This window comes from Rhinatrema bivittatum, chromosome 1 (assembly GCF_901001135.1).
Source record: "Rhinatrema bivittatum chromosome 1, aRhiBiv1.1, whole genome shotgun sequence".
NCBI lineage: Eukaryota > Metazoa > Chordata > Amphibia > Gymnophiona > Rhinatrematidae > Rhinatrema > Rhinatrema bivittatum.
Genome location: NC_042615.1, coordinates 775,248,933 through 775,261,721, shown reverse-complemented (window position 1 = coordinate 775,261,721; position 12,789 = coordinate 775,248,933). Strand labels below are relative to the sequence as shown.

Genomic DNA, 12,789 nt, shown 5'->3' with positions numbered 1-12,789 from the left:
GCCACTCTATTCACTACCCCTTTGGCGATACACTTCTTGTTTGACCTTCATAATAGGCATCATTGTGCGGCAACACATACCATTTATCACTCTGCCATTTATCACTCTGGAGGCAGAGTGATAAATGGTACGTGTTGCCGCACAATGATGCCTATTATGAAGGTCAAACAAGAAGTGTATCGCCAAAGGGGTAGTGAATAGAGTGGCGGGGATTTCCAATAATATCACCTCTCAGATAGTATGACAGCTTTTAAAATTTGACCTGTAAAAGACTTTGAAGTGTGGTTCCGGTGACCTTTTATCCAGGATTACAGGTGATTGATAGATCAAGGCCTTCAGTAGTATATAGGTGTACTTGAAAACATAAGAACCTAAGAAGTTGTCATATAGAGTCAGACTGAGGGTCCATCAAGCTCAACATCCCATTCCCAACAGTGGCCAATCCATGTTACAAGTACCTGGCAAGTACCCAAACATTAAATAGATCCCATGCTACTAATGCCAGTAACAGCAGCGGCTATTCCCTAAGTCGACATGATTAATAACAGTTTATGGACTTCACCTCCAGAAACTTATCCAAACATTTTTTGAACCCAGCTACGCAGACTGCCTTAACCTCAACCTCTGGCAATGAATTCTAGAAATTAATTGTGCATTAAGCAAAACATAATTTTCTCTGATTTGTTCTAAATATGCTATTTGCTAACTTCATGGAGTGCCCCCTAGTCCTTCTATTATCTAAAAGAGTAAATAACTGATTCACATTTACCCGTTCTAGTCCTCTCATGATTTTATGGACCTCTATCATACGCCCCCTCTTCTCCAAGCTGAACAGCCCTAATCTCTTTAGCCTTTCCTCTTTGGGGAGTCATTCCACCCCCTTTATTATTTCAGTCACTTTTCTCTGCACCTTTTTCAGTGCAATTATATCTTTTTTGAGATGTGGTGACCAAAGTAGAATGCCAGGGAGTGGAGGAGCCAGGTTTAGGCCAAGGTCAAAAGCTGGAAGAATAGTCCATAGTATGGTTAAATAGGAAGGCAGAAACAGTCTCAGTAACATAGCTGTAATCCAGAAAAGCAGGAATAAAACAAGGCTCTAGGTATACAAGTACATAGGAACTGGAATGGAGTCCACGCAGGCTGGAACAAAGTCATGATCCATGTAGAGAAGCTGCTACAAATGCAGAAACATGCCAGATCGGAGCTTCAGGAAATAGTAGCTCCCCCTTGAAATAGGAAATGGGCTGACCTAAAAAAAGATGGGGCATCCATTTTTATTGGAGTGGTTTACAGGCCTCCAAACCAAAAGGAAGAGCTGGACAAAGATCTGGTTGAAGACATCCAAAAGATAGGAAAGAAGGGAGAAGTGGTGATCGTTGGAGACTTTAATATGCCAGATGTAGACTGGAGAATCCCATCTGCAGAATCTAATAATAGTAGAGAAATAGTGGATGCCCTGCAAGTAGCTTTGTTCAAACAAATGGTAATGGAACCCACGAGAGAAGGAGCTATACTCGACCTAGTGCTCACTAATGGAGATAATGTCTCTGATGTCCAGGTGGGTGCCCATCTCAGCAGCAGTGATCATCAAACGGTATGGTTTAATATCACAAAAAGGATACGGAAAAGAAGCACAAGGACCCAAGTTTTGCAGTTCAAAAACACAGACTTTGATGAAATGGGGAAGTACCTGGAGGAAGAACTAAAAGGCTGGGAGAACGAGAGAGATGTGGATCAACAGTGGACCAATCTAAAAGGAGCAGTTACCAAGGCAACTAATCTATATATTAGAAGAGTAAAGAAAAGCAAAAGAAAAATGAAACCTATCTGGTTCTCAAAGGAGGTGGCTGACAAAGGCCAAAAGAACAGCGTTAAAGAAATATAAAAGATCCCAAAGGGAGGAGCACAAAGAAGAATATCTGGTAGAACTGAGGGAGACGAAGAAATTAATCAAGACAGCAAAAAGTCAAGCAGACTAGAGAATTGCCAAGGATGTAAAGAGAGGTGACAAAACATTTTTCAGATATATCACCTAAAAGAGAAAAGTGGTATAGTGAAATTGAAAGGTGGAAAGGATCAATGTGTGGAGAGAGACAAAGAAATGGCAGAAATATTAAATGAATACTTCAGTTCTGTGTTCACTAAAGAGGACCCTGGAGAAGAACCGTCGCTAGTTAACAAGAAACTGGAGGGGAGTGGAGTAGATGTAACTCCATTTACAGTAGAGAATGCATGGGAAGAGCTGGGGAAACTGAAAGTGGACAAAGCCATGGGGTATGATGAGGTTCAGATACTGAGGGAGCTCAGAGATGTGCTGGTGGGTCGGCTGTGTGACCTGTTCAATAGATCCCTAGAAACGGGAGTGGTACAGAGTGATTGGAGAAGAGCGGTGGTGGTCCCGCTTCACAAGAGTGGGAACAGAGAAGAGGCTGGTAACTACAGACCAGTTAGCCTCACTTTGGTGGTGGGAAAAGTAATGGAGTCACTGTTGAAAGAGAGAAAAGTGAACTATCTACAGTCGGGAGAATTGCTGGACCAGAGGCAGCATGGATTCACCAGGGGAAGAACTTGTCAGACAAATCTGATTGACTTTTTTGACTGGGTAACCAAGGAATTGGATCAAGGAAGAGCACTCGATGTCATCTACTTGGATTTCAGCAAAGGTTTTGATACGGTCCTGCATAGGAGACTGGTGAATAAAATGAGAAGCTTAGGAGTGAGTGCCAAGGTGGTGGCCTGGATTGCAAACTGGTTGATGGACAGATGACAATGTGTTATGGTAAATGGAACTCTCTCTGAAGAGAGAGTGGTTTTAAGCGGTGTACCGCAAGGATCGGTGTTTGGACCAGTCCTGTTCAATATCTTTGTGAGCGACATTGCGGACGGGATAGAAGGTAAGGTTTGTATTTTTGCGGATGACACTAAGATCTGCAACAGAGTGGACATGCCGGAAGGAGTGGAGAGAATGAGATAGGATTTAAGGAAGCTGGAAGAGTGGTCGAAGATATGGCAGCTGAGATTCAATGCCAAGAAGTGCAGAGTCATGCATATGGGGAGTGGAAATCCGAAAGAAATGTATTCGATGGGGGGTGAAGGGCTGATGTGCATGGAGCAGGAGAGAGACCTTGGGGTGATAGTGTCTAATGATCTGAAGTCGGCGAAACAATGTGACAAGGCAATAGCTAAAGCCAGAAGAATGCTGGGCTGCATAGAGAGAGGAATATCAAGTAAGAAAAGGGAAGTGATGATCCCCTTGAACAGGTCTTTGGTGAGGCCTCACCTGGAGTACTGTGTTCAGTTCTGGAGACTGTATCTCCAAAGAGACAGAGAGAAGATGGAGTCGGTCCAGAGAAGGGTGACCAAAAAGTTGGAGGGTCTTCATCAAATGACTTATGAGAGATTTAAGAATCTAAATATGTACACCCTGGAGGAAAGGAGGAGCAGAGGTGATATGATACAGACTTTCAGATACTTGAATGGTTTTAATGATCCAAAGACAACGACAAACCTTTTCCGTCGGAAAAAAAATCAACAATACCAGAGGTCAAGATTTGAAGCTCCAGGGAGGAAGACTCAGAACCAATGTCAGGAAGTATTTCTTCACGGAGAGGGTGGTGGATGCCTGGAATGCCCTTCCGGAGGAAGTGGTGAAGACAAGAACTGTGAAGGACTTCAAAGGGGTGTGGGATAAACACTGTGGATCCATAAAGTCTAGAGGACGTGAATGAAGAGTGGGTGGCTCACAGAAATGATGGCTACTACCTGGAGATAATACCCTTATTCAATAAACATACACAATGATTAATGTGACTCCAACATTGCTCTAAGAGTCCAACATTGCTCTAAGCTTCAACGGCAAGAGGAAATGTGGAAAAAAGGATTTGCATTCACAAAAAAGTGGGGAGTAACTTGCTTGTTACGGCGGTTACTACCCCAAACCAAATAAGCTTGATACTTCACTTTCAATGCATATCCAGCATAGCTCTCTGCTTTAACAGCAGGGGAGAAAGACTGATACTTTACACATATTCAGCATAGCTCTCTGCTTCAACGGCAGGGGAGAAAGACCGATAATTCATGCATATCCAGCATCGCTCTCTGCTTCAACGGCAGGGGAGAAAGACCGATACTTCATGCATTACCAGCATAGCTCTCTGCTTCAACGGCAGGGGGAATGAAGAAAAATGGATCTATATACAGACAACAACCAACAAGGACTGAATGACATAGTCTGAGTAAACAAATAAGCATGGGTGTAGCTTGCTTATTGTGGCGTTTGCTATCCCTAACTAATTAAGCTAGATATTTCACTTAGATGCAGTTCCAACACTGCTCTCTACATTAATGGTGGGCGTGGAAGGGAAATAGAACCAAAAGGTTCCTAAGAGCCAAGAGAAACAGATAAGTATGAGAAAAAAAGTGTGAAGCTTGCTGGGCAGACTGGATGGGCAGTTTGGTCTTCTTCTGCCATCATTTCTATGTTTCTATGTTTCTATACCAAAAGGGGAATTAGAGCTTTGGAGGGTTTATATGGGGCAGATAATCAGTGCTGGCCCATGCTTACCAATGGACTAATAGCTGGGTGAAGCCAACCCGGCCATCCAGCAAGCAAGGCAGGATTTGTCAATAGGCACAGTTGGCAGGTGCCTACTAGAGTAGCAGAAATCTGAGGGGCAGCAGACTGGCTGAAGATTTGCTGCCTTTCAGTTGTGCTGAATCTCACTCAGCAGAGAACATCCCTGTTTCCTGATCCAGCCTCTTCCGTCTAGGAAGCATGCAGGGAACAGGAGAGCCTGAAGCAGACAGAACAAAAGGGGACACCTTTGGGGGGGGGTTAGGAGGGACTGAATAGAAATCATTGGAGGGTGAGAAGAAAGGCTTGAGGATGAGAGGAGGATCAGTTGGGGGGGGGGGGAGGATATGTCTGTGAAGGACTTCAAAGGGGCATGGGATAAAAACTTTGGATCCATAAAGTCTAGAGGATGTGAATGAAGAGAGGGTGGCTTGCGGGAATGACGGCTACTACCTGGAGATAATACCCTTATTCAATAAACATACACACGGTTAATGCGACTCCAACATTGCTCTATGCTTCAACAGCACGAGGAAATGTGGAAAAAAAATGTATTTGCATTCACAAAAAAGCGGGGAGTAGCTAGCTTGTTACGGAGGTTACTACCCCAAACCAAATAATCCTGATACTTCACTTTCAATGCATATCCAACGTAGCTCTCTGCTTATCCAGCATAGCTCTCTGCTTCAATGGTAGGGGGGAATGAATGAAAAGATGATTTATATTCAGACAACCACCAACAAGGACTGAATTACATAGTCTGGGTAAACAAGTAAGCATGGGTGTAAGTTGCTTGTTACAGCAGTTACTACCCTGAATCAATTAAGCCTGATACTTCACTTCAATGCATATTCAGCGTAGCTCTCTGCTTCAACGGCAGGGGGATGAAGAAAAGTGGATTTATATTCAGACAACAACCAACAATGACTGAATTGCACAGGCTGGGTAAACAAATAAGCATGGGGAGTAGCATGCTTATTGAGGCAGTTTCTACCCCTAACCAATCAAGCTAGATACTTCACTTAGATGCAGCTCCAGCACTGCTCTCTACATTAATGACGGGGGTGGAAGGGAATTGGAACCAAAAGGTTACTAAGGGCCAAAGAGTAGGGATGTGAATCATGCTTCTGACGATTTAAAATATCGTACGATATTTTCAAAATCGTCAGAAATCGGAGGCTCCTCGAAACCGATAGGAAAACCCCACTAAATTATTTGTGGGGGTTCTCTTATCATTTTGGGGGAGGGCGGGAAAAACAGCACACAAAAATAACCCCTAAACCCACCCCGACCCTTTAAAACTAATCCCTTAGCTTCCCCTACCCTCCCGACCCCCCCCAAAACCTTTTTACAGGTACCTGGTGGTCCAGTGGGGGTCCCGGGAGTGATCTCATGCTCCCGGGCCGTCGGCTGCCACTAATCAAAATGGCGTCGATGGCCCTTTGCCCTTACCATGTGACAGGGTATTGGCCAGCCCCTGTCACATGAAGGGAGCACTGGATGGCCAGTGCCATCTTTAAAAATGGCATGGGCCATGCAATGCTCCTACCATGTGACAGGGGCCGGCCAATGGCACGGATACCCTGTTACATGGTAAGGGCAAAGGGCCATCGACGCCATTTTTATTAGTGGCAGCCGACGGCCCGAGAGCTGGAGATCGCTCCCGGGACCCCCACTGGACCACTAGGTACCTGTAAAAGGTTTTGTGGGGGTGGGGGAAGCTAAGGGATTAGTTTTAAAAGGTCAGGGTGGGTTTTTTGTTTATCGATTCGGGTGTAGCCGTTAAAAAATAAACCCGATCGGGCCGGACGAAAAAAAAATCATGATGTGAATCGGAACCGGAATCGGAACCGATTCTGGTTCCAATTCATCTCTACCAAAGAGTAACAGTTAAGTATGAGAAACAAACAAGTGTGAAAGCTTGCTGGACAGACTGGATGGGCCATTTGGTCTTCTTCTGCCATCATTTCTATGTTTCTATGTTTCTATGTGTGTGAGTCAGAATGCATTGGTGCCAAGTGTGTGTGTGCATGTGTGTGTGTGTGTGTGTGTGTGTGAGTGTGTATGTGCATGTCAATGTCATATTGGGTAGGATGTTAGAGAGGGGATGCAAGGAGGAACGGGACCAGAGCATGGTAGGGATACTTCCCTCCCCTTCCCATCCAATGTAATTCAAATCCTCCCTCCGTTCATTTTGGATTGTATCCAACAGATCCTGAAACCTCTTTTCCTTCCTTCCTATCTTTCCCTTCTCCACAGATCCTAGAACCAACTCCCCAACCCTTTCTACTCCCTTCTTCTCTTCCACATCCCAGATTCCTGATCGTTCCCTTCCTTCTCCATCTCCCATCCTCTCTTCCCCTTGTCCTCTATCCTTCTCACTCTCCTCACCCTTCCTCCTCACTCCATTCCTGATCCTCCTCCCTTCCTTTCCCTAACCCTGAGGTCTCCTCCCTGTTCTGATGCTTGAGATCACTTTTATTTACCCAATAAAAAATAAAACAAATCATACTAATGATTGTAGTGTAAGACTATTTTTATAATTTAATGTAAATGATGAAAATGTTTGCCAATTTGCTTCAGAATTTTTTAATTTTTACCACAGGATCTATCTCTAAGCTGCCACAGAAAACTAGGGAACTGTGTCTTAGCCCCTACTGTCCAGATTCAGGGGGTGGGAGAAGAGAAGGGGGGTGGGCGCCAGCCCAAAATCCTAAATCCATCACTGCAGCAAAGCAAAGCTGCCAGAAGCACTGCTGTCCAAATCTTATCTTGCAGCTCATGGCTAAATCTTTCTGCTGTATTTTCTTGGAGTCCCTAGTTCAAGACCAGATGGGTTTGTAATTCTAAGTGCTCAAATCTAGCTAATTAAAGGAGACATTTTTAAATAGGTAGATTCACTGGTCTAAAATCCAATTTTAGATCAATAAATCTTTTCAATATGAACCCCATTGTTTATGTCTTTTCAAGGTCACTCAGGTAGAAGTGAACCTTAAATGAACTTCTCAAGACATGTCTTTGCTGCTGTTCTAGTTTTCTAATTGTTCTACTAATCCTCTTCTGAAAAAAAAAAAAAAAAAACATTTGCTTATTAAAGCTTTTAGTTCCATATATCAATATTTAAACTGACTCAAGTATACTTGACAATTAATATGCCATTGGTTCATACTGTGTAATTACATTACACAATATATACTGCAGTACCATTCAATTTCTTAATTACAAGGAACAAGGATTAGTACAAAACTGTTAATATACAGTGTAATTTTCAAAGGAAAATGCAAATATGAATGCAACATACTATTGTAGACATTTTCAAAAGCCCATTTACCTATGTTATGCACTTAGGCCTAGATTTTCTAACCTACCGCGGTATCGTGAATTGCGCGGTACAGGGGGGCGGGGGGACGAAGCGGGGGGCGGGCCTGCGATAGCCTTTTTGCGTGCAATCGCTTTGAAAAATGACTCCCTTAATGAGGGTAAAACCTATTGACAATTTGAATAGCATATATTGTAGCAATTTTCAGAGTTGAAAATTGCTACAATATGGAGTAGATTTAAAAGAAGCGTGCGCGGCCTACATGAGCGCGCACTACCCGGCGCTCGCACATGTACGCCCAATTTTATAACATGCACACGCGCAGGCGTGTGCATGTTATAAAATCCAGGGTCGGCGCACGCAAGGGGGTGCACAATTGTGCACCTTGCACGTGACAAGCCACGCTACCTTCCCCCATTCCTTTCCCTCTAACCTGACCTTCCTACCCTGTCCCCTAATTTCCCCCTCCCAACCCTACTCTAACCCCCCTGTCCTTTGTCCTTTTGCGCCTGCCTCCAGACAGGCGCAAGTTGAGTGTGCCGGCAAGCTGCCGGCAGACGACCCTATGACACAGCAGCAATGGCCACTCTGTCGGAGGCCTCTGGCCCCGCCCCTGCCCCGGCATAGCCCTTTTAAAATCGGGCCCTATATGCTATCGAATTGAACAAAAGATACTCTTTTGTTAAAAACATGTTCTACGAACACATGTAAAAGGGTCTTTTCCAAGCTACAAGAACAGGTTTCCATATACAGTACTGTATTCATGCTTTTCTTAAGGAAGCAGACATCCCAGTTCAGCTTTTTGACACAGCCGTTGACTTTCAGGCATCTGCAATGCACATATACAGGGATATCTCTATGCATTATTTTGCCTAATAGGTAAATGTGTCAGTTTGCAGATTTTGGTTCTCCCTGACAGCCAGATGGATTTGCTGCCCTCAAGGACCAAAACTACATCATTTAATAAATGTTGTCAGATTACATATGCAAAGAACTGACCTGTCTCTAATCTTTTATTATAAATATCAAACATAATCTAATAGGCCTAGATTATATTTACCATACTTCCTTTGTAAAGTAAAATACTTTTACTTAATGGGAGATGAAGGCAAAGATCATGATGCTTTCATCCAGTCTTTCTTTAAAGCTGACCTGTCATGGAACCTATCACAAAAGGAAATCTAACTTCCAAACTAAAAAATATTGGGGCTAGCATTCACAAAAGAGTTATTTTCTAAGCAAAATATGGGAGAAGCCTTTATGAAAATAATATCTTTATTTTTGTTTTACAAAATAAATATTTTCCGTTAGAGCTTATGGCAATCTAGGGGCATTTATTTATTGTGAAAGTATCAGAAAAGCAGTCGATGAAAACGTGAACTGAAAGATCCATGCTGATTGTGCTAGCTGCAGCTCAGATTGAAAGTTTACTGATGATCAGTAAATGCCAAATGATGTTTTTCTGACTGTGAACCTCCTTTGGGATGCCTCCCATGACAGAAGGTTTGACCTTCCACCTGCAGATCGTTTGGTAGGCACATACTTCATGTAAGTTGAGGAAATGCACTATATTCCGCCCTATGGAAACCGCAGAGCAATACAAAGGTGATAGAGTAGCTTATTCCTAAAAGCATGCACCCATTTATTTCACTCCCCTAGAGACTAAGGGGATGGAGCTGAATTGCAGATAACTCATGGAGTATGATTTCACTGCATTTCATGAATGACGTTTTGTTCAAGTAGCTCAGTAGCATTCTGTTTGATAGATTTATTTAATAATTCCCCTCCTCTTTATCTCCCTCAAGGGTGGCAGCAACTTACGGATTCTTGGCTTAGTAAAGTCAGATGAAGGTTTTTACCAGTGTATAGCTGAAAACGATGTTGGAAATGTACAGACCAGTGCACAGCTAATCATCCCTGAACGCGGTAAGATACAAAGGGCATACCATTTTGTTCATGTCTATAATGAACACTGTTTGTCTAAAAATCCCAGTTGAGCTCTAAATTCTGTCGCATTAAAATGATTTAATCAGCCCTTTGGTGCAGCATGCGGTGACATTTTTTTTTACTATGCAGGAAACTAGGGTATGTGAGAGATCACAGAACGTCTACTTTGGGATAACATTCAAAGACTTCCAGCAAACTGAATGGGAGTAATTTTATAACAGACCACATTTGCTGGCTATTATGCTCCCACAAGTGACATCAAATTTCAAAGACTTCCAGCAAACTGAATGGGAGTAATTATATAATAGGCCACACACATTTGCTGGCTATTATGTTCCCACAAGTGACATCAAAGTTCAAAGCAAACATGCCAGTTTGCTTTGAAAATTATCTCTACAAAACCATCCATCCACACACACACACACACACACACACACACACACACACACACAATTACACCTTCTAATTGGTGTGCATAGTTTTGCCGAGAGAATGTACGTGCATATTTTCTAAGATCAAGATGTATATGCCTATTTCCCAAACCTGGCCAGACTCCACACCCAGAATACCTTACCTCTCTGGGTATAAAATTATATACAAAGAATGTGTTTGCATGGGATTTTACATTTGTATCAGTCACGCAATATTCCATATGGCCATTTTGGTGGGTAAAGGGATGCATCTTTGAAAATTGCTCTCAAGAAGCACAGCATAGTAGCTAGATGACGGAGTTAGTTTTCAAACATAAGCTTGAAGATCCAGAAAAATAGTGCATTCATAACAGCTGTTCCTATAAAGTTAACAAAAAGGAGCTCCTTTTAAGGTTGTGCAGGAGAATGTGTTTCATTTTGGGGGATTGTTTCATATTTTTATGTTGTCGTTTTAATTTAATTTTATTTAATTTTGTTTAGATTCAGTGCATGCTATTTTACAGCAGCATGTGTTAAAACCCACCTCCGGGGGCCATTTTTAAAAACACCCCTCCAGGGCTTTTTTCCAGTTCTCATCCTCCTGTGAGTCCCATGGGGCCTCCGGCACCAACTTTTCTTTTTTTTACTGCAAAATGTCAATAGGTCTGTGCCTTTAAACAAAACAGCACTGGTGGGGCAGTAGCAATTTGGGATCACTTCTGCCCAGGGGGGGTCCTGCAGGTGCCCATTGGGAATGGCAGAGAATTATATTGAAAACAAAACGGTCCCATTATCTGACACTCGACTAACTAGAAAGATTAACTAATCCGTATCTAGCAGCTATTTGTTCTTTTTTTTTTTTTTTTGCTGCTGCCAAAATGTTTTAATAGGAGGCAAAGGAACAGGAAGCACAGTATCTTTTCTCTGCTATATGTTCTGTCCACTCCGGCATCATCCTTTCCTCTGCTGTCCCGTGCAAGGGACAGGAGGGGAGGGGAAATGGCAATAGGGGAAGGATTAGATTAGAGAAGAGAGTGACTTTTCTCTGCTCTGCCCAGGCCTTATCTATAGCATTTTAGACAGGGACCACTGGGCAGATAAGGTAAACCATTTGGTCCTTATCTGTCAACTTCTGCTATTTTACTGTGTTACTGTATAAAAGTAGATAAGATATGATGCAGGAAAAATGAAATAAATAAAAAGAGGATATATATATATATATATATATATATATATATATATATATATATATATGGTTAAATATTAGTCAACGAAAGTAAGAATCTGAATATATATATATATATATATATATATATATATATATATATATATATCCTCCTTTTATTTATTTATTTCATTTTTCTTGCATCATATCTTATCTACTTTTATACAGTAACACAGTAAAATAGCAGAAGTTGACAGATAAGGACCAAATGGTTTACCTTATCTGCCCAGTGGTCCCTGTCTAAAATGTTATCGATAAGGATATCTCCCAGCTGTCAGTCATAGCAGCTTCACCTACACAATTGTAACTATAGTCATCACCCTTACTTGCCCTTATCACTTCCCATTGTGCTAAGGATATCTCATAGTTGTCAACCACAAGAAACTGGCTTCCTGTAGGATATTGATCCTTATCTAAGCCAATGTTGTTGTCTTCCCTCTTAGGTCCTCTGTTCTTCTGGATAGGAAGCATGCAAGTTTAAACACTTAAACCAGCAGTCCAGGCCCCTTATTTCTTTTACCCTGCCTCTCATATCTCTTCTCTCCACTGTCTGCTATCTGCCCAAACATCCTGAAATTCTCTCACAGTTTTGGTTTCCACCACCTCTGCTGGTTGGCTACTCCAAGCATCTACCACCTGCTCACATAAGACAGTAATTTCCTCTCTCCAACTTTATAGCAAGACACTTTGCTCCTGAATTTGTTTGTATGGAAAATTGTACTTTCTTGAACTTTTTTGAAAATTTCTAAATATTCTGAGATAGATATTCAAAAGCCAGCTTGGAAAGTTAGCTGGATAACCACATACATATAACATGACTGGGACGTTATTCAGTGGCATGTTTGTACCACTGAATATACCCGGATAGCTTAGTTAGTTGTATAAGTATAATCTAGCTAATTTTAGACTTGTGCAATAGCAGGTCTAACTTATGGTGCTTACTTAGGCCTGGATTTATCAAAATGCACTAAATATCACATGCAAAAGGAAAAGGGGCATGTTTTATGGTAATAGGCTGTTTATTGCAAAGAGCACTTTGCATAGGTATTAGCACAAACTGCAAAAGTTTTTTTGCACTTTGCAATAAGTGCCAGAATTGGTGTATTTCCTACCTACAGCCATGAGAGAGAGAGAGAGAGAGTACCCAGCTATAAGGCCCTCAGACTAGGTAGGTATTTATACCTCTGTATGAGGCCAACCCAGCTATTCGAGGTGAGGTTTAGGTATTAGGGTATTAGTGTAGGGGTTAGTGGCCACTTTGACATTCAGAGTGCAACATATGAACTAGGGATGTGAATCGTTTTTTGATGATTTA

The 12,789-nt window shown here is 42.1% G+C and overlaps 1 protein-coding gene across 1 annotated transcript in view; it reads left to right on the top strand.

Annotated features, from left to right (window-relative positions):
* Positions 1–12,789, top strand: part of DCC (DCC netrin 1 receptor) — a 1,677,934-nt gene that overhangs the window by 714,242 nt on the left and 950,903 nt on the right. The window contains exon 7 of the mRNA XM_029571056.1: positions 9,698–9,818. Within this exon, the coding sequence (XP_029426916.1) occupies positions 9,698–9,818 (121 nt within the window). The remainder of the gene's footprint in view (positions 1–9,697; positions 9,819–12,789) is intronic.